The following is a 22183-nucleotide window of genomic DNA, read 5'->3' on the forward strand; positions in this document are numbered from 1 at the left end:
AGCAGTTATTTTCAGCCTTTTTCAATTTAGAGACATCTTCAGAGCAAACTTGACTCTGATTTGCTGCTCCTTCATGGTTACTTGGAGCTGACTGGTCTAATGGAGTGAAAGAATTGAGGAATGGATTAGAGCTGAAACAGTCCTGTGCATCTCATGCAAATGACAGAATGAGGAATGGGCTGTGATGCTTCTTGTTCTTACCTTTTCAGAATTGAAGAAGAGCAAACTTTTTCGGTAGGCTGTTGTAACACTTTCAGAATATAGTCCTATGCAAAATCCATCATATATTTGGGCAACAGCTTCAGTTGTTGCCACTGAATAGGATGTGCTTCCAGAAGTAATGGTGTAACACAGATACTAATATTTGCTTTATGAAAGAGGGATATTTACATGTATCCTTACCAGAAATTTTACTTCAAGTTGTTCTGTACAGAGAATCAAATCAAGTTATAAACCTGTAAACAAAACTTCTCTAAACATAGCTTCTACGGTGCATGTGATTCCTGCTTGAAATAAAAAAGGGGGCACTTATGAGGCAACTGAATTGTATTTGTGATTGCATTTGAATGCCTCAGTGATCCATATCTTTCAGGAGAGCTATTCAATGATTTTTTTGTTTGTTTGTTTTCATCTTGTCATAGTAGGTCTCTTAGTAGGGATCTCATTATATAACGCCTGCTTCGTCATTTGATAAAACCCCGAGAATTAATTTTGTTTTCAAGGTTTTATGCAGTTATGATTCATAATGATTCCCATGTCAACAGGTTTAAATGTGGAAATCCTAATTCCTATTGTGAGAAGAGATAGATGGAAGGCAGGAGTGAAGGCATCCACCGATGGTAGTAGAGATTCACAAAGGGAATAATGAACTCGTTTACATCAGGATGGAATTGCATGTGGTCTTGCAATGTCTTGTTACTAATGTTTGCATAAAATCTTGTTTCTAAGTGTTGCCCATCCCTGAAGGAAGAGTCCGAACATGATTAGTGATGTGCAATCATGTTTTCTGAGCAAGATAATTAATGTTCTGTCATCAGTAAAAAGACCTATACGATGAAGCATTAAAATGTTGCAGAAAGACTGTAAGTCTTATGATCCCACATTAGCCGTAGCAGGTTACATTTAAAGAATTTTTCTGTACTAAGACAGAGAAAATGCTTTGTGGCAGAAACAATGTGGCTTTCATGTGGTTTGATCTGGTTCATTTCACTTCTTTTTAGCAACTTAATGAAGCTACTTAAGTGAGAAACTGTTCTTCTGGCAGGAACCTGCCTAAAGAGGATAGCAAACCCTACGTAAAGGGGAGTCAGCCCAGTAACCCAGAGCTAACCTCTGACAGGCTTGCCTTCTTTGATTACCTATTTACAGAGGCTAGTGCGAGAAGGCTGACTAATTCTGTTATCTGTAGCTACATGTGATGAATTGGGCATGTGACTCAAGTTCTGATAGGCAGGAGAAGCTGTGGTGGTCTCTTAGGTGATAATTCATAACAAAATCACTTTATTTGATATTACAAAGCTCTCCAGAGTTGGTGAGTTGACTCACATTTGTTCCCAGCTTCATGCTTTGATAGAGATCAAGCATGTGCTTGTGGGTGACTATAATTTTTCAGTCGAGTTTGTTGGTATTAAAGATGCAAGGAAGAAAATACTATAAATGCAAGTTTCATTTCTTACCCTCCCTTGAGAAATCCCACAACTCTTTGAACCTGTTCCCCTCTCAGGTGGCTGTATGCTTTTTCAGGGCTGCCTTATGCCTGTGTGGACAACTAACACATTGGTACTAATGACCAAGTGCTCACAAGATCTTGGCTACTCTCCATATGAAAGGAGGTCATCTTCAAGAAAGTTCCAAGTGACTGGAATGGTCAGGGTAGTAGTTTGCAAAGGAGATGTTGAAGTAATGTTGGTAGTGGTACTGTGTGATGCATAGGCACTTGTCTTTGTAAAGTATTGTGGGAGGATTCAGTCTGTAGATTTTGAGTACAAGTGGCTGTTAACGCCTGACACCCAGCTCCTCAAAATAGCAAAGCCGTTGAAGCCATTGGCCCCTCTTCAAGTTTGGTTGTCAGATGCATCGTTTAGTGAACACAGTAATATGGCTGTCAAAATGTGGATAATTTTTTTCACACTTAAAAAGGGTGAACAAAATATATAAATTACTTTTTTTAGGAGAATTACTGAAGTTTGGATTGCTATCTTGATACTATAAACCTGCAATAAGTGGCAATGTCAAGGGTTCCCACCCCACCTCCTCCTGGGGAGATGTCCAGTGGACCTGTGGCTGAAAGCTGGTGTTACACACAGGTAATCTACATAAATTCCAATGGCTTTATTTTCTAGTCATAATTATAATTTAAAAAAACAACCCAAACTAAAATTATTCAGTTATGCTGTCAGTCTAACTAGCGCTTCTAGTCAATGCTCAATATGTAAGTTAAATTTTATTGATGTTTTCTACATTTTTTCGTTCAGGTTAAAGTAGTAAAATTTTCCTACATGTGGACCATTAATAACTTCAGTTTTTGCCGAGAAGAAATGGGTGAAGTTTTAAAGAGTTCAACATTTTCATCAGGGCCAAATGACAAAATGAAGTGGTAAGGTCTTTGTTCTAGCAACTGCTTTTTTGGTGGTGAATTTGTTTGGTTTTATTCGCTCACAAAAGCTGCAAAGTTAAATTGCAAATAAATGTTAAAACTTGGACGTTTCTTGAACGTTTACTATAGGTGTGGATTGGTTCTATGGTTTCACCAGTGACAGGGGAAACATTTGTTTCAGTAGCATGTATTATTGTATCATATAAAAATATTTCTGAATTTATTCCGCGTGCAATTTAAAATGTTCAATTTCTACATTTCTTTCAGGTGCCTGAGAGTAAATCCAAAGGGATTAGACGATGAAAGCAAAGACTACCTGTCATTATATTTGCTTTTAGTCAGTTGTCCAAAAAGTGAAGTCAGAGCAAAATTCAAATTCTCCTTACTGAATGCTAAAAGAGAAGAAACAAAAGCAATGGGTAAGATAATCTTGATGTATTGCATGTGGATTTGTAAGAATGTCACAAAGAAAATCAGCACTGTTGTGATGGGCTTTTTTTGAGCTGAGAAGAAAATTTAGTATTGAGATAAACTTTAAAGTATCTCTAATAGCCTTTTGAAAACTTAATTAAAAATCTTGTTTATGTTTCACACATTTCTGATCACTGAACTGTGTTAATTCTATCCTGAGCAGTATAAATTACAGCACATTTCTAACTGCTGTCACTGTACTCTTGTCATCTTTTTTAGCAGATTATTTTTGCTTCCTGTTAGTAGAGGTGTATTTGCTTGTTTCTAGCTTCAGTGGAAGTAAGTGTTTGATTTCCTTAATTAATTAGGATAAACATGCATGGCTGTCTTTTTTTAGATACTCCTTTACGATTTTTTGGTCTATTTCACCTGATTTACACGGTAATCAATTCAAAAACATGAGCCATGCACCCAAGGAATCAGAAGGCTTTGAATTAGTTGGTGATTTGATTTAATTACCTTCTTGATATGAAAAATATATGGCTCTTAGTTTGAAACTTAGAAGCAGAACCTTTGGGAAAGCTGGAATTCTCATGAAAATGTGTAGTTTACTGCTGGTCTGCATTGAGTTTTTGCTATTACTAGTCCTGAAGAATTGGGAGAACCCATAGTTCTCCACAACTTGTACCCAATGTTCACGCTGCTTTCTCCATGTGACTAGGCCCACTTGTAACCTTTAAAGTAAATCCAGAAAACTGAATTCGAATCTAAAAAATAACTAGTTGACTTTTTGGAAGGAAAATAAATGTGTATTTTTTCAGTCAATTGATCTTAATTTACTGATGGACTTTTGGTTTCTTCAGTCCTGGCAACCTTCCTGGTTCTGGAGCTTATTTGAACAAAACTACACTGTTGTGTGTTTTCTGAATCGTGCCTTTTGTCTTGAGACAGTCTTCCAGTCCAGTAGTGGTTGATGTATGTAGTTAAATGAAACTACAGTGCATGCATCAAAAAATATTTTGAGATAATCATAGAATCACAGCATTGTGTTGAGGGTGCAAGGGACCTCTGGATGTTGTCTACTCCAAACCCCGTCCTGAACGTGGGGTCAACTACAACAGTTTGCTTGGGACCTGTCATGCTTTGAACATGTCCAAGGATGGAGACTCCACAAGTTACCTGGGCAACTTGTTCTAGTTTGGTCCTTTTTTTTGCTTTAGGGCTCCATTGCTAGCTCTTGCTGATTTTGTTGTCTTCTGGGACCCCAATCGCCAGTCACCTATTCCTGGTCAGTAGGTCTTGAGCAGAAGCTGAGCACAATGTTGCTCCCGTGGCCCTGCCCTCTAATCTTGACCTGTAAATTCTCAGCTGGCTGCGATAACTGCAGGACGGGCAGCTCCCTTGCCTCACTGGCCTGGCCTGGACCTGTCCACTGCAGCGCTCCAGTTCCGTGAGCCGTCCTACCACGACTCCTTGGGGCCGGCAGAGCGTTCGCCCTGCAACTGCATGCTGAACTCCTCATTCCTCCTGTTTGCTCCCCATGCCGTGTGCAGGAGTTTACGGGCGCTTCAGGGGGACACTCCTGAAGGTTCTTTGCCAAGTGTTACTTGAAGTGCTAAAAATCACAAGGCGCTAAAACTTCAAGAATCCTATGAGTGTGTCTTCAGTTTCTGCCATAGTAACTGTCCTGTATTTGGCACTACAGAAATGAAACATTTTCATTTTGGGAAATTACCAACAGAATTCTTATTTTTTGGAGGGATTTGTAGCCGTTTACCATCTGCTTCTGGAGATGCTCTGTTTTTGTTTATACACTATAATGATGCCCAACTTTAGATGTCATTTGTAAATTGATAATTCATGCATAGACTGCTACTTCAAGTGATGAAGCTGTGTATAAAATGTTAGTTTGTTACGTATTTTAATTTGTGAAGAAAAATACTGCTTTATTTTTGTGGGTTTGTATTCTTAAATTGCTGCTGATCACTTAATTTCAGAGGGTTAACACTGATTCTTGGTGATAATAATAAAATCTAGGTGCAGAATAAAGAATTCGACTGAATCTAGAGAAGAAAATTCTGAACCATTTTTAAAATGTGATTTTTTTTTTTATTCATTGTTTCATAAGGCTTCTTTTAAGCAAGTTGGTAAAAGTGAAAACTATTCCAGACGCAAAAAAAAAAAAAAAGCCCAGATTTTTTTTAAATGCCAATTTTTGTTCCTTGGCATACAGATTTAAAAGTGTAAACAGTATTCTATGTTTGTCCTGTTGCCCTCAAAGCCCCCCGTTGCACTTCAGTGAGTGTGTTCCCTTTTGTTTCTGTGCTCTGCATGAAGAAGGGCGTTTTTGTTTGAACGTGAATGGGATTACGTGACAGGTATGAAGACACCTCCTGCATTGTCATTTCTTCATAGTATGCAAAAATACAATAAAAACCTGTACAGCATACTTCACTTGATTTAATTCTAGTGAAAAGCTGTAGTGAATATCGTTTTCCCAGCTATTGGCAGTGAGGACAACGTATTACACAAGTGTGTTTTCTGACATATGTGGTTCGCTCTCTGATCCAGTCTGTTTCTGTGATGTTTCGAAGTTAACTAGTGCAGAGAAGTCTGACTTTCCTGACATCTTTATTTTGGATGCCGTAGAAAGAATGATATTTTAACAGATTTTGTCATGAAAGTACTTTTTTTTTTTTTTGTAACTAACTTCTGAATTAGCCTTCTGAACTACATGTTTGCTGTATTGATACTTCTAAAGTTGGATGACATGCTTGGTGCCTAGCTTTTACAAAATGGAAATTCCGTCTTAAAATGCTGTCAAAATGAACACAGCAAGAATACTTTTGAAATAGCCCCAGAGGAAGAGGAAAAAAAAAAGCTCTTCTTGAGATTTTTGTCTTCACTTTCTTTCTAAATAGTACTCAGAATATGGTTTATTCTACATATGTTCTCAAAGCCATTCCCCAAAAAACCTCTTTCCTGTGTTTTAGTTGCCTGTAAAAATATATGGTGCTCTTTCCTGTAGTTCAGTTTGTGGAACAAGTGGTCACGTTACAGTGAATGTCATGTAAAATAAGTAGTCTTACTGAATTACATGTATTTGCACTAATACAATCCTGGGAACCCTTTACAGGCTGTGAACTTTAGAACTGGAAAAAAAGGGTTTATGTGTTCACAGCAAATCTGATGGACTGAAAAAAAAATTCTCATAACTGTGGCTAAAAGGTAAATCTAAACAACATCTTTTCATGGCCAAAAAAATAGTTTCTTATTTGAAAGCTTTTATATCTGTTTTGCTTTTTTACTGCTTTTACTGTATTTCAAAACAATTTCAACCTGTGAAACAAGATTTTCCATTTCAGGAAGAAGTCAAAACAGATTGTTATGACAACTGCAGAAGTGTTGTCAGAATGTGTTTGTGATGACAAATTCATTGTAATGGTAGTTCCCTGCGAATGGTTTCTGTTTTGACACATTGGCATTCTTAAACATTAACTGAAAAACTCCACTCTTGCTGGATGATGCCTAAGATCACATCTAAGAAGACGATGTGGTTTGAATTGCAAATTGTGCTCTACTAAATTCTATCAAGTGTTTGATAAAATAGCACTTTTACAACATTGAAAAAAAAAGTTTTAATCAGTCAATAGTTTTCTGAAAATGTGATACATGACCCAAATGGGTTAAGTTGGTACTTTTTTTTAATTAACACTTAGCCTTAATAGGGAATTTAGGTGTTATTATTCATTAATAATTTATTTAACTTGTGGTTTTTGTACATTACTGTTTTTTATCAGAAAGCCAAAGAGCGTATCGATTTGTGCAAGGCAAGGATTGGGGTTTTAAGAAATTTATCCGAAGAGACTTTTTGCTAGATGAAGCTAATGGTCTGCTACCAGATGACAAGCTTACATTATTTTGTGAGGTGGGTATAGGTTTTTAAGTGGTAAACTTTAAAAAAAAAATAAAATTACTCTAATAAATAGAGGTTTATGTTTATTTAAACAGTAATATCCTGTGAAATTTGTCTTCTGTAAACTATAAATATGGTAAAATACAGATTTACTTTATCTGCATTGCATTTTGTTTACTGAGGTGTGGAGTAACTGACCTCTTCATGATTCTGCTGGGATTACATTAAATTGTACAATTATTTATTCGAAGGGTGACTGATATGTGCTATCTGTAGAAGTACTGTTTTATCGAGGTCACTTTCGTTTGAATAAGTTATATTTGGACTTATAGGATTGTTTTTCACTGGGTAAGCAAAACGAAATGTCTGCATGCTGGTAGTCAGAATCTGTAGTCCTGTAGTATGATTGGTGGCTTTGACCAATGAACAGGTCTTCTTACTAAATGAAACACTTTATTTTTATCATAATTGTTATACTTGGTTTTCTGAACAAGTGCAATTATCCTGTAGAAGAACTGCTTAACACTCAGAATTAATATTAAAGAGCTGTGGTACAAATTTAACTTCATGATGGGTCACTTGTATAATATCAGTTATGTTGACAACCTAAATTGTCATATTAAAATTCAGCAAAACGCTTACTTATTGTTAGAAATGGAAACTAGAGGAAGTTGCAGTGTAAGTACAGTGTATGTTAAATATACATTGGCCGGTTATCTTTGCTGCCATAAAGTGATTAGTGACTTAGGAGGATGATAGATGTTCTAACTGCTAGTAAGTTTGCTTTGATCTGTGTATTTACAGGAAATGTGTAAAATTGTCTTGGCAAGATTACAATTTAATTATATGTCATTATGCTGTGTAGGAAGAATAATTGAAATGTGGCCCCTGAGACTAGATATTGCAAATATAGTGCATCTTATTTTCGCTTAGGCAAGTTAAATTAGCTGCATGATAAATTTGTTGCGAATACAATTATTTGGGCGATAAAAACAAACGTAACAAGTGTTTTATGGTTCTGTAAAGATACTTTTGCATATTTTCTCATTTTAAGTTTTCCTTGGAATGAATACTTTGATGTAAATGAACAGCTCTTAAAAATCATGTTTGGGTTTTAGGGGTAGATGACTCTCTAATTTTAGAGATAAAGCTTGTTTAAAAAAATTAATTGAACAGATACTGAATTTTCCAGAGAGAAATATTATTATTTAAATTCTGATGCTAATCTTTAAATATAACTGTTTCTCTACAAAACTTCTTGATGTTTTAACGTGATTTGCTGTTGTGAAGTTGCTGTGATTATATATGCTGATGGAAATACAACATTTAGGTATGCACAATGAGCATGTTAATATAAATTCTGTTTTATTTCAGGCTAAAGCAAAAAGAACTAAGTAATTTTAAAACTTGTTTATTCTGATGTGTCTTTCTAACTCTTCAACTGTCATTAGAAGTAGTAAGTGTTATTTGAAGCACCTGTTTCTATAGACTTGTCTGAAGTTTTTGTCCTTCTAAAACTTAAATAAAACTGTATTGCGCTTGGCTTGATAAAACCTACCAGATATAGCAGGTATTTAGTAAAGGTCACTGAGTACCAACTGTGCTGGTTGGCTCTTTTCTCCCTGTTGGGTTGCAGAAGGATTATTTACTCTTCCTTGGCCACAAAGATACTCTTCTGTGTTGCTGGATGTTCTTAAGATCAGTTGGACATGTCCTTGGATTGGAAACTAAAGAATTGTTAGGTTGAATTATTTGTCAAGTCTAGAGTTGCCACTGACAAGTGACTTACTAAATACCGCTTTGTAATTTTATTTTAAACAAACTCATCTCTGTTTCACTCAGTTCTCACTTTCCAGATAATCTGGAATTACTGAGTGAAACCTTGGAAGTGTTCTCGTTTGCTAGTAGAGCAGGAGGTTCCTAAATCTCTTCTGGTACTTAGGTTGAGAGAGTAGAGTGTCACATCATCTTTACTATTCGATCTCCATAGATTCAAACCCAAGAAAATGATACACATTATCCATGTTAACTGTCATCACACAGAGAACTTGTTCAAGTCTAAGTTTGTACATTTTTCTATATCCTTACACATGAGGGTATGAAATGCAAACAGGACCTGTTCCCCTAAAAATATAAATGCTGTGCAAAAGCTGCGTATTGGATATCTTCCTAAGAAGTAGAGTTAAACATGCCTTGTGGAGTATCTGGAAATCCTGCCTAGATTGCTACAACATTTAAAGATGGGTTTCTTGCTGTTAGTTCTAACATCTTCTCATCATCCAGCAGTTTAATGAAGAAATACCTTCATTCTTGCAAGCAATTTTTAAAAACAGCTCTAAGGTGCCTGAAGTAAGGATTTTTATCAGGTGTTGGGAAAACCTTAAACCAGTTTCTTTTAGCCTAAGATGAGTTTTCAGTAGTTATGTGGGATTAACTTGATTGGATTTCAGCTTAATTTAAATAAATTTTTAAAAAAGAAAATGCACTTGACGTCAAGCTTACAGTCTAGACAAGTGAGATACGAAATGCTAGACCCTGCGAGTGTTTTTATTTAGAATCTTCAAAGGTTTTTACAGTCTACAGACAACACATGCTAGACCACTCAGATATAGGTGAGTCAAATTCAAATTTTGCTCAGGCTATATCTTAAAAGGATGGCTCATAGCAGATTGTTGTGTTGCACAGCTATCAATCTATATCAGAAACTGTTCCAAAATAGAAGCTCGGAACATCAGAGATGGATTTGAGTACACGAAGAATGTGTAGATGACCTTCCTAAGCACTGTCTGTGGCTAGCAAGGAGATGCTGTGTGGACAACTTGGATCATGAGCTTTGGATCAAGTCTCTGGAGAAGCAGAACTCTCCTTTGGCAACAGGAGGACTAGCTTTGCTGAGCTAAGGCTCCCGTTTGTGTGTATGTATATCTGAGAAAATCACTCTGTGTATATGGAAATGGTGAAATAGAACACACGGTAGTTCTCTAGGCTTTTTCAGTGTTAGGAAAGTATAGTCTTGCTGTAAAAATTATATTTTGCAGTGCTTTAGAATGTTTTTTTTTCCTTTAAAAGGTGGAAGAATATAAAGGAATTTCTTATAATCACAAGAGGGTATGGGTGAAACAGGGAATTAGGCAATGATTCAAATCCCCAGGCTGCTGTTTTAATTGAATCATCTTCTTCTTCTGATCTAGAGTTTGGTTTGCAGTGCTCCAACTTTCTGTGAAGCTTAGCTGTGCTATTTTTTGCTTTATGCCAGATTTATTCCAGATGCTGTGCCTCTGGAAATCAAACAAAGCATGGACCTTGACAGTATCAGCATTTTCTCTTAAAGTATAGCCCTAATTTTCTGTGTTTGAGTGATGCAGTGATCAAGATCCTTCTTCCTTACAAAGGTTTTACTCTCAGATGTGTGCTTTCAAACAGCAGAAGTAAAATCCGCTGAGCTCTTCTATTTTCCTAACATACTGATTAAAAAGACTTACTTGGTTTTTCAGATATCTTTGCATAATAAGAATACTATTATCCTGTTAAACATGGGGAATAATGGCAATATACTCACTTCAGATGCGCATTTCCATTTTTTTAACTAATTCTGTCCAAAAATTGCATTGTATGAGCATGCATTTCATTACCAAAGTTACTTACCTACTACATCGTACATTTTATTGACTCAATGTTTCTAAAATAATGGCTTTTAATCTTCTTTGGAAGACAGTCACTCAGGATTCCTGCCTCAGCTGGACACAGTAAAATGAAATAATGGAGCAACTGTCACTTGCACTTAGTTTCCATTATCATATTGCAGGTTAAGTACGAACTTCCTGTAATTAGGAATATTATACTTTCAGTATTTCTGTGGATTGTTCTTAAGAAACTTTTCTGTGACCTTGTGATCCTGATGATTTGCTTAGAATGTTGTATTGATTATATCTTAAATGTGTGAAGGTTGTCGAACTGCTAATTTACTATGTCTGAGGTGTATCTAACTTTTTTTTTTTGTCCCACTGGTGTTGCAAGAACCATATCTGTCCTTTACTTCTTTACTTTGGCATTTCTGTCAGGTGGCATGTGATGCTCTACTCTTTGATACTTGTTTCTGTGAGAAACTCTTACACTCTGTATTTATCCAAGTAAAACCCTATTTGTTTTATGTTACTTAAAAATAAAATGTAAAGCGTTAGTTTATGGTTCTGGCCTAATGCCAGAAACACCACTGTTTTTGCTTTGCAATGCTGAACTTCTGAAATAGGTGTTGTAATTTAATTATTATTGGCATTCAGTTATGAAGGAGTTGTCTTGCTGTGATTTTCTGTTAGGTAAGCGTGGTCCAAGACTCAGTAAATATATCAGGACAGTCTAATACAAACACTTTGAAGGTACCTGAATGTCGACTAGCAGAAGATTTAGGGAATCTCTGGGAAACTACAAGATTTACAGATTGCAGTTTTTATGTAGGAGGACAAGAATTCAAAGCTCATAAATCTGTCCTTGCAGGTACTTTCTACTTTTGTATTGCTATTATTTTGTAATTAAAATTGCTAAAAGTTTAAAAATTGATTATATTTAATATTTACTTTTCTTGCTACAGCACGATCTCCAGTTTTTAATGCAATGTTTGAACACGAAATGGAGGAAAGCAAAAAGGTAAGCCTTACTGAAGACTTTGCATGTAGATATTTGCACATTGTTGAAAAGGGAAAAGTTGCAGAAAACTTGAAGTATTGCAAATTGAAGAAGGTAAGTACTGCATGGTGGTGCATCAGAGAAGGAGGTGCTACTCCTAAACACTCTGCTAATTAGTTCTGTGGGAGTTTTTTGTGTGGAAAGAGAAGGTGAGGCTAAGTGTGGAGGGGTTCTAGAGGATTTGTTCTTTTGAGTACTTGTACCTGCCCTAGATGAGGGGGGTTTTTTAACACTAACTACTGATCTAATTGACCTAGTGACCTGATGTAATTGACCTCTGCCCCTTTTTTCTTTAGTAAGCTGACTGACTTGACTAAGGTTTGCTATAGTATATATATGGTAGCTAGGGCGTGAACAACAGGTGAATTATGACTCCCATTAAGTCCTGAGGCAGTGAAGCTCCTTTTCATTCACAGCTTCTGCAGGCACTTGACCTATGTAAGTGTTTTGGATGGATAATTACTTAATCAGCACAGAGAGCTGTTTCTGCTTTTTTGCACTTGATATCTCCCATGAAGAAGATATCTTGATATCTTCATGAAGAAGAATATCTAAAATGGGTTGGTTATAGGCAGGATCCATGAAGAGGCAAGGAACCAATCAGCTTGCTAAAACAATTGTGATAGGTGATTGTCACTTAGTCTTGGAGGCTGTGGGAGTGCCATCTGTGTGAAGAAATATAGATGAACGTGGTGCAGTAGTATAGTAGAGTTTCCTGCACACAACATTTTTCTTCCTTGCACTCTCCAATTTGTAAACTTTCACAGGTAGAATTGGAGCATTGGAAGCATTTCACTGAGATTTCTGGACTGGAAGAAACCCAGACATGTCACAGCTTTGCAGGGGGCCTTTGCCTTCATGTTAGTGGTGACTCTCCAGTGCAGCCCTACTTGTAAATGCTGCAGGTGGTTCAGTGGGTAGGAAACCAGAACATGGGCATCTCAAATGCTCATAGCCTGTGATTTTTGTACTCGTTTCCAAAGTCGGGTGCTTACTTCTACATCTTTGACATAATTTCCTACTTTGGTAGCTGCTTCTACTGGTAATAGGTGTGGTCAAGTGTGCAATACCACAGTTTTATCAGGATGGTCTTCAGCCACACAATGTCTGCTGGATGTGCTGCTTTGTTTGCTTTTTGAATTTGGAGAGCAAAACGTAGGCTGTGTTGATTCAATTTAAGTTGAGCCAGAAGTGGCTGACTTTGTTCTGTCTGCTGCTTTTACTTCTGATACTCATTGTTGGATTGGAAACTCAACAGCACTTTTAAATGTTCCTGAAACTGCCTTGATTTTTATGTATAAACTGCACAATGGAGTCCAGAGTTAGATATTTGTAGAAAAAAAAGTTGCAATTACATTTATTGCCAAAGCTTTTCCAACTGATTTCTACGTACCTTTGAGGTACTGATTTTGATTACTTCCTGCTTCATATGGTTTAATGTCAAATTTGTAAAGCTTCTGTGTGATGGATGGCAGATGAAAACTTGTAGCGTGCATGCAGGTGGTATTTGATATGTTCACTTGGAAGTTGTAGCTAAATTCCGGATGTTTTTATTTATTTTTCTTTTTTACCAGAATCGTGTAGAAATAAATGATGTAGACCCTGAAGTTTTTAAAGAAATGATGAGATTCATTTATACAGGAAAAGCACCAAACCTTGAAAAAATGGCTGACAATTTGTTGGCAGCTGCAGACAAAGTAAGTAATTGATTCCTAAGTTCTCAGAACTGTTGTTTGCTTCTGTATGGAATGTTCTCCTAAAAAGTAAAAGTAACTTTTTTTTTCCAATTGATGTATATTCTGATTTTTTGTAACAGGAGAAACATATTAGAAATTGAGAAAGATGGGAAAGAACAGACATTTTTTTAGCAGTAGAAGTCTGATAAATCTTTCTTGACCAAAAAGTTTTTCAGATATTAATTATAATCACTATCCAGATTTTTTTTTTTTTTTTAGAAATTGGAGACCATTAATATGATTTGGAAAATTGGTCTTGAGTAAAATGTTTCCTACATCTTTTTATTCTTTAGGAGGATTTCTACAGCTGTTTGAATTAACTGTGTTCCCTAAAGTACTGCTACTTGAGAACTTCCATTTTTCTGTCTTCCTTACAAATGTAATAGTTCTGATCTTTCATCTCTTCTATATTGGGATCTTGTCTACTCTTTAAATTGTTGCTCCGTGAAATACTTTTTCTGCTATGACTTTTGAGATAGGGAAACTTAGAACAGGACTGCAATAAAGGTGAGATCATTCCCTTTCATATAATAATTTACATTTTTCTAACTTTTTAAAAACATGACCCAATACCTTGTTTGTTCCTCACTGCTTTGGAGCTTGTATTGAAATTTTAGTTAGCTATCCTCAGAGGAGACAAGTTGCCTTTCCCTGAGAAGGCATAAGTAGTTTAGAGTCCAGAAAATATTCCCTTCTGTGTGTAATATGAAATTTTTTTGCTCTCAGCTGAGAGTATGGCAAATTCTTAAACTACTTTCTGAATTGGTTGTGCCATCATATCTGTAAAACATTAGTGGTGAAAGCTGCTTGTTCTTCTAATCAATCCTAATATAAATCATTTAAGATAAGTCACCCTAATAGTTGATTTCAAGAAACTTTTTTTTTTTTTTTGCCTTGCAATGTTAATGTCTTCCATTTTTTCAAGAGATCTTGACCTGGCACTGCCCTGGCTTTGGCAACTTAGCACTCTTATTTTCACCTCTTATTACCAGCATCTCGTGTTCTGAAACTGATGATGTTTTGTCAGGTTTCAGTACACCCAAGCAGGAAGTTGAAATGGTGGTGTTTTGTTATTTTATGAAAGCTGACCGTTATTTAGGGCATAATTGATCAATGTAGAGAATATGATAAGGTACAGTTGTAAGATTGTCTGCAATTCCAGGAAGTAAAAATGGTAAGCGAGGAGGTCCCTATAACTTTTAATGACAGTTAAACTGCTAGAAACTTCCTGCTCTTCCTTCTGAATGTGAAACAATCTAAAAATCGATGTTCTGCATATTGTCAAAGGCATTACACTGCTGTGTTATCCAATAGGTACAGATTTGTTATAACTGGGATTTATTTACTTTAAGTAGAGAGATCCTGAGGAATACTACAGTAATAAAATGGAAGTAAAAATGCAAAGGTTTAGAAATGTAGAAGTTAACCAACTAATTTGATTTTTTAAGTGCCATTTCTTCATTGTTGTTCATACAAGTGTATGAATGGTAACTTGAATATATGGCACTTGCATCTAAAATTCTTTTCAGGTTTGAAAACTGTATCTGAAGAGTCCTAAACTAAACGGGATGGGTGATATATAAGTATACAGCTGAATTAAACCTGTTCAGGCTATGACATCCTTCAAAAAAGCAGCACGGTTTATTAATGCAAAATACAATATGGGAATGCAATTATTTTACATCAAATTCTGTAGGCGATGTCAAAGATATGGAAGAAATGAGGAATTCAGAGGTGTAGGGGTGGAGCTAAGCTTGGAACACGCTAGTTTCAAACAGGCTAATGTATTTTCCTTTGGACAATTTCATTAAATTTTCCATTGAATAATTTCTTACCCCTTACTTTGAGATGTAAAGTGGCCTAATGATGATTTTGATAAAGAGCCCATGCCTGTTCCTTGCTCTTCCTCCTTTATGAAACTGAAGGAAAACAAATGTCTGAGCCATTTCTGTTGTTTTAATAAAAGTTCTGGTAAATTGTTTTATCAGTTTGTGTCAAATCAGTGCAACATACTGAATTTTGAATTACCTGTTTGGAAGTGGTTTGATGTTAAGTTTGAGAGGCACCAAGCATTTTCATGACTGGAACTGTCTTAAAAACCGTAGAGATAATGGTAGAAAGAATGAGTTTGAAGAATGATTAGTGTAGTTTTTTCTTTTATCAGTATGCACTGGAACGGCTGAAGGTCATGTGTGAGGAAGCACTCTGTAGTAACCTCTCGGTAGAAAATGTTGCTGATATTCTTATCCTCGCAGATTTGCACAGCGCTGAACAGTTAAAAGCACAAGCAATAGACTTCATTAACAGGCAAGTAACATTTATGAGACTCTAAATATATTTGTATTTGTTCTGTGTACCTTTTCAATATTAGCACAGTTCTCTCTTACAGGTGCAGCGTTCTTAGACAACTTGGGTGTAAAGATGGGAAAAACTGGAATAGCAAGTAAGTTTCCCTGCCTCACGATGTTGTGTACAAACACTGCTCAATACACTGCAGATCTTAGGAACTGTTGCTTCATTTCCGCACAGCTGAGGCAAGTCACTGACTGTAAGTAAAGTAGGATTCGGCTGATGCTACTGCAGTTATGAGTGACTCCCCCTTTAGACGATGGCTAAGTGCCCTCCAGTGTGAGATCTTAACAGTGGCTGGTTTTCATTCCTCTCCTAGGGACATGAGAGTGCTGCGAGATGGTGGCAGCAACATTTGTAAAGGAAACCATTCTCTTGCCTAACCAGGTTTGTGCCTGGAGGAGTGACAATCCTAGCATAGTTTCAAGACTTGCTTAGGTCAATCTGAGGCAAAAGTATTGCTTGAGCCTGCAGTATCTTTAAAGAAAGTCAGGCAGTTGCTCTTTTTGCCTTTGGCAACATGTTTATGCACCTTCCCACATGCCAGCACCAGTAGTCTTGAGGCCACACAACTAGTCAGTCAGGTTCCTCTAATCTGGCTGACTGGAAGTGCTCATGCCTACACTGGAAATAAGTTGAGAATACGTGGCTCAGACTGTAGGACTGATTGCATTTATTTAGAACAGCTCAAGTGAACCATGGAATAGAAGGCAGCTTCAGAATAGCCAGTGGTAGGCTGAAACAGTAAAAAGATAGCAGAGCGCATTATTACTGTCAGAATCTTCCGAGAAGTTAAAAGCTGACTTGTACCTCCTTTAAAAAAAAAAAAAAAAGTCCTCAAAGGCTTAGCGATTGAGTGTGATATGGAAAACAAAGGGAGTGATAGGAGGGAAACAGTAAAATATCAGTAGGAAAATGAATAAAAGAATGTGTAACAATGTAAACTAGTTGATGTGTTCCTTCTTAGGTGGTTTAGAACTTACTGAGCTGACTTATGCCTTGGATAATTGCTGTAAAGATGCTGGTCATCTTTGCTTCAGCCAAAGCATCTCAATAAATCTGTGAAATAATGTGAGAGGGCCTGACTGAATTTACGGACTCTGGGCACCAGAGAGTCTGAACTTTAGCATTGTTTCTCAAGGCACTTACCTGTACTGACTTGCAGCAGCAGATTATTACATGCTTGCCTTAGAAGTCTGCAAAAGTGTTAAGTGATTTTTTTGGGGAGTGTTTTTTTTTTGGGAGATCATGTAGTGTAGAGGTCAGCTGCTAACTTTATGGTTGAAGGTGTTCATGAAAGGTTTTTGCAGATGTGGGGCAGTGGAAGTTTGGGATTGATGCATAAGCTGTTGGTTCCAAATTAAAAATTTATCCTGTGGCCTGCATCCCAACCAATGTAATATCTGTCCTGTGCAAAGTGAATTTTTTGCTTCTGTTCTACATTATTTCATGAAATAGTAAATGTATACGTTGAGTAAGTACATAGTTTTTAATCTGGATGCCAATGTGATACTTGCTGAAATCCATTGTTTCTTCTGTATTAGTTAAAAATCCTCAGTGGCCATTGAAAGCCATTCTGTATGTAGTTCATGATCATGTACTGAAGAAAGAGTGAATATTCTCAAGTATCCTCCACTGATACTGGAACCATGAGCTCGCAGTGAAGGGTTCTGTAGTCAGCGGAGTGATCTGTCTTCATGGCTTTTCGTAGTGTATGGATGAGCTACGTCGTTTTTGCTGCAGTTTCAGCTGATTCATCTGGTCATCCTTCTCTCTCCTCTAACTGAGCATGCCTTTCCCTATAATGAGATTATCATCTCTTCCCTTGCTTTCCATCTCTGTTCTAGACCTCATTTTATTCTAGTTTTCCACTTAATTTTATTGTTTTTCCTGAGCAATTTCAAGGTGGTTATCTTAACGTGGTGCCCAGTACTGGATGCAGTTCTCCAGCTGGTACTGAGTAGAGTAGCATAAGTACTCTCTTTCCTACATGTGATGATGTTAATGCACCCAAATGGCAATTTGCTGCTACTTCCCAATGGCATCCATACTGGCGTTCGTACAATGTGTTGTCTCATAACGCTCAACCTCTCTTCTGCGATAGTTCTGCCTTGCCTGCTCTTCTCCACTGTGCATTCGGTTTGTGAAATTATGTGACTGTTCTTAATACTTCTGTTTTCAGCCAAGCAACAGACATAATGGAAACAGCGGGCTGGAAGTCCATGATCCACTCCCACCCTCACTTAGTAGCAGAGGCCTTTCGCGCACTAGCATCTGCACAGTGTCCACAGTTTGGCATTCCACGCAAACGGCTAAAACAGTCATGAAATCTTCCATGAACTTTAGAGAAATTGAATTGACTCTACTCCTCCATGTCCAGAGGTGTTTTCACAAACCATAACAAGAGTTTTTGTTATTCTTGTCCACAGAACAGAAGCTGAAAAAGCCTATTGTTTGCTTTTCAGATGGATAATTTATGGTTTAATCCTCAGCTTTAAATTAGACTGATTACTCTAATTCACTGAAAGGCCTTAAATTATCTTCAATGACTCTCTAGTCCATATAGTCTAATGTATCTTGATTTTTTTATTATTATTTTCTAATGTGCCTTGTCTTTTTGACTAGGCTCTGCAGGATTGCACTAGCTCCATAATGCAGTAAAGTTGATAACTGAAGATTAATTTTTGAAAGGGATCTTCCATTATTTTCAGAAGAGAGAAAAAAAAATTATTATAGTTTGGTCCTGTGCTAACTGGAAGGTTTTAACTCGCCTCTCATTAAAAGCGCTTGAACCAGCGGCACATAATGTACCCCAGACAAGTGCTAAATATAGGGAGAGCTCGTTTACCTTCAGCGAATGCCTACAGGCTATTTATGGCAATATACTGCTTTGAACATAATTTATTTTTCATTGTGGGGGCAAATATGCAATGTTTTGGCCCAAAAATGTATTTTCATTACAGTTTGTAATGCTTATTGTGTGTGTGTCAAAGCTGTCCAAATGGTAAAAAGAAGCACGGAATAAACCTCTTGCTTGTGTTTCTTTATGGTCCATCGTTAGTTTACATTTAATGCAGAACTGAATGAGAGGTAAAGAGTTCAATGTGAAAACAGAGTAGTATTGTATATGGAAAAATATATCCCATGTGTATGGTTACATAGAAAAGTAAAGGATGCATAGAATGACCAAATGTAAATTGAAGAAATGGGCCAAATGGATTCTGAATATGCACTTTTAATGTGTAACTTTTGTATGTTGTGTGGTACATATATATTTTGCTTTTGATGATTAATGAGGTACAGGTAATTGTGGCTTAACTTTTTAGATACATTTTGAGATGCCCACAGCCACATGGGATTTAGTTTTGTTAGAAAAGAAAAGCATGTCTTTTTAAGACTCAGTTGAAGGTGGCTATTGCAAGCTTTCCTATTTAAGGAACAGAATATTTTCGCTTATTTGAAAAAGTCATGTGAATGATAAAATTTTGAAGGTATTTTTCCCACCTTTACAAACATGCACAGCTTCCACTAACACCTAAGGAGGTTGTGTACGCACCAAGAAGATTTCCCTGAAATGTCAGATGGCATTTGCAAGCAGAGACTTGCTCAGTCTTGCATTTCAGTTACTGTGCTAGCATTGTGGATGGTATTGAAATTCTGCATAATGTGAAAAGGATAAAACATTTGTAAACTGCTTGTCATGGGCCAGTTCTTTATTATATGAACCTTAGCTTTAATATCAACATCCTCAGTGTTTGATAGCTTTGTTTACAATTGGGAGGACAAGTTCGCAGTAGTGCACACTCTAAATGTTTCCCAAGTTATTGCATTGAGTTTACTGTAATAGTGATAATATGCTATATTTCTTTTTTGGGAAGACTTGGGGTTAGCAGTGGGGAATGGGAGGAGATCTCACCTAATTTATAAACTTATTTGCATAAGGAGTTTAGTTTGCGTATTTAAAAAAAGAAAAAAGTTATGCAGGGAGGAGCGAGAATAATTTCAGATTGTTTACCCTCTTAAAATCTATCTCCATCCTCATTTCATTAAGATTCATCTGAATTGCTCTGACTGAAATTTTTAGAGGAGAGCATATGCATAACAGTTTTATACTTTGGCATCTAGTAAACCGTTAGCAAAGGTAAATTAGAAGAAAATGCCCAGTTTGATTCTGAAGTAAAAAATAACCTCTAAACATGCATTTTCTTACTTCTGACTAAATCTTTATGATGGATAAAGTGTAAAATCAGAAACTGTAATGCTACATAAGGCATCAAATTATCTATCTACAGAGTTTTATCCTTTTTTCAGTTTTTAAGTATTTATCTCAGATAAGGTCTCAAGCATTCTTCACAAGATGTAAAAGTAACTTTTCCCTCCAAAAATAGTGATGTTTTTGCTGCACTGTATAATGTGTTGGGACTATATATCGTCATACTCATCACTGGTGAAACTTGCAGCTCTAACATAGCAAGTGACTTGAATATTTAATGCTGTAATGATTGTCCAGTTCAGCTTGTTCTAAAGTAATGACATACAGTAATCAAGTGGAAAAGCTTAAGGACTTTTACGAAAACTTTTTCTAGGAGCTCAATAGCACACTTTGTACCAAAAAAGTCGGACACTGTGTTGTAATATTATCTACATCGTAGAGTGTCCACTTCTCAAGTCAGACAGTGTATGCCATACATTACACTAATTGAAGAAAAAAATCAGCCCGTGAGAATTGATCTGTTTAGATTTGATTTTATTTATTATGTATGTTTTCAAGTTTTGTCAGCTCTTAAGAAAAAGGTAAAACAGTTGCTGTATTCTTAAGTGAGTGCACTAATTATTCACCTCTTCTATTCTTTAACTACATGCAGTGTTCTCACTGGAACGGGGTAGCTGGTAATTACAACCTTCTCCTTCGGGTTCGGTAGCTTGTTTGTATTCCCCACACCTCAAGAGCCTGCCCATCCAAACCTCAGTTGTCAGTTCTAAGTGCAGCAGATCTAAAACGATCTTGTACCAATGGACAGTTGTTTCAGGCTGAAATCTTAGGGTTGTTTGTTTTTTTTCTTAGTTTTCTATACAGTCTAGGAATATGATGTATGAAGGTGCCATGTTTTGGCTTGCCAACACTACTCCCTCAGATAGATGTGAACCACCGCTTCCATACTTTTCTGGGGAGAACTCTGCATGTGTCCTGTGTGTGCGTGCGCGTGTATGATGACTGTGTGGTGTTTTTTGTCAAGAATGACTTTCTAAAAATAAGGACTCAATTTGCTGTTAAAATGCTGTTATGTATTATATATTTTTTTTTCCATTTGAACCTCTCCTAAGGAGATGCTTTGGGTGGAAGATGCTTCAATAAATAATCTTTATTTCCTAGTCCATTTACTGCATGCAGAATTATGAACACATTGTGCCTTTTTAGGAAACTGTTATAATGAAGGGAAGATTTAATGGGATGTAAGATTTTTTTTTTTTTTAAGGTATCTTTTAAAGGTGAAGGAGAACACTTATGTGATAAACAGTTGAGATGGAAAAGTTACAATTACCCATTTGAGCTCTGTTGCATGTTGATTCTTGCTTCCAAAATCGAGTTTCACTGAGGTGGAATCTACACCAAAAAAAGTGAAATAAGTATTACAAATACAAGTTGAGTAATGGTATATTTTTGTGAAATTGTGAAAATATTTGCTGTTACAGATAAATGTATGTCAAAATGTGATAACCATGGACACAAAGCTAGTTTAACAAGTTACTCTAGTTCTGATATTTTTAGTATAAGATTGACCTTTGTGCAGGTGGTCAATAGAAGACCTACATGGAGATTATGTTCCTTCTAAATCCTCATGGCAAGGTTTTTATCTTGGGAGAATAAAATAATGTGCAGTATTTGAAACTGTGTTTCATGAATTGCAAACGTGAGATATTGCTACCTGAAATATTGTTGAATTTTGCAGTTGATTAAAATTCCTAAGCTTAATTGATTATTTATTTATTTTTTTTGTAATTGACAAATGGAATGTTAACTGTCTTCTGTCCGGTGTTGATAGCATATTTAGTGCAGAGCTTAGCTCCTTAGCTAGCAAGACACTGACTTAGTCTCATAACTTGGCTTCTGCTTACAGTAAATGGACTATGTTTGTAAAGGGAATTCACTATTTCAAGTGTTTTGCAAGGAACTTCACTGCATTTGTAACCTGGTTTTTGAAGGCTTAAGATCAATGAGTCCTATTTTAGAAATTAAACCAGTGACTTAGACCTGTTTTGGGGTGGAAATGATTTAGGAGAATTCAGTTATGTAAACAGTTGTATCAAACCATCCAGCCTTTTTTTATCAGCTGATGTTAATGGTGAAATACTTTTTGTACCTTGTTGCTGAAAATATTTTTGCATTTCAGCACATCAAGTTACAATAAAGTTGTTACTTATACAGAATGTGTCTGTGCGACTTGTGTTTGTTTTTTTTTTTTTTTCTGTACCTGTTCACAGTGGTTACTT

General features: G+C 36.4%; 1 protein-coding gene across 3 annotated transcripts; it reads left to right on the top strand.

The window, feature by feature from the left end:
* The first annotated feature begins 2168 nt into the window (after positions 1-2168).
* SPOPL (speckle-type POZ protein-like) lies at positions 2169-18720 on the top strand. Of its 3 annotated transcripts, XR_717880.1 has the most exons (11): positions 2169-2306; positions 2475-2596; positions 2864-3015; positions 6808-6935; positions 11240-11417; positions 11512-11567; positions 13181-13303; positions 15507-15649; positions 15732-15785; positions 17874-18431; positions 18476-18703. XR_717880.1 is itself a non-coding variant. In XM_009878198.1 (10 exons), exons 1-10 carry the CDS (start codon positions 2229-2231, stop codon positions 18016-18018), a joined length of 1179 nt encoding a protein of 392 aa, XP_009876500.1. In that variant the 5' UTR covers positions 2169-2228; the 3' UTR covers positions 18019-18550. The 3 variants fall into 3 exon arrangements, 2 of the variants coding, with proteins under 2 accessions (XP_009876500.1, XP_009876501.1); XM_009878198.1 differs by having other exon boundaries at positions 17874-18550; XM_009878199.1 differs by lacking the exon at positions 15732-15785 and having other exon boundaries at positions 2171-2306; positions 17874-18720.
* Positions 18721-22183: the final 3463 nt, after the last annotated feature.

This window comes from Apaloderma vittatum, unplaced genomic scaffold, assembly GCF_000703405.1.
Source record: "Apaloderma vittatum isolate BGI_N311 unplaced genomic scaffold, ASM70340v1 scaffold25271, whole genome shotgun sequence".
Taxonomy (NCBI): domain Eukaryota; kingdom Metazoa; phylum Chordata; class Aves; order Trogoniformes; family Trogonidae; genus Apaloderma; species Apaloderma vittatum.

Excerpts from the sequence above, each read along its gene's own strand:
- SPOPL (XM_009878198.1), top strand. The coding sequence starts at position 2,229 with ATGTCAAGGGTTCCCACCCCACCTCCTCCTGGGGAGATGTCCAGTGGA. Across the intron at positions 13,304-15,506 it reads TGTTGGCAGCTGCAGACAAA|TATGCACTGGAACGGCTGAA; the intron begins GTAAGTAATTGA and ends TTCTTTTATCAG. Across the intron at positions 15,650-15,731 it reads GCAATAGACTTCATTAACAG|GTGCAGCGTTCTTAGACAAC; the intron begins GCAAGTAACATT and ends TCTCTCTTACAG.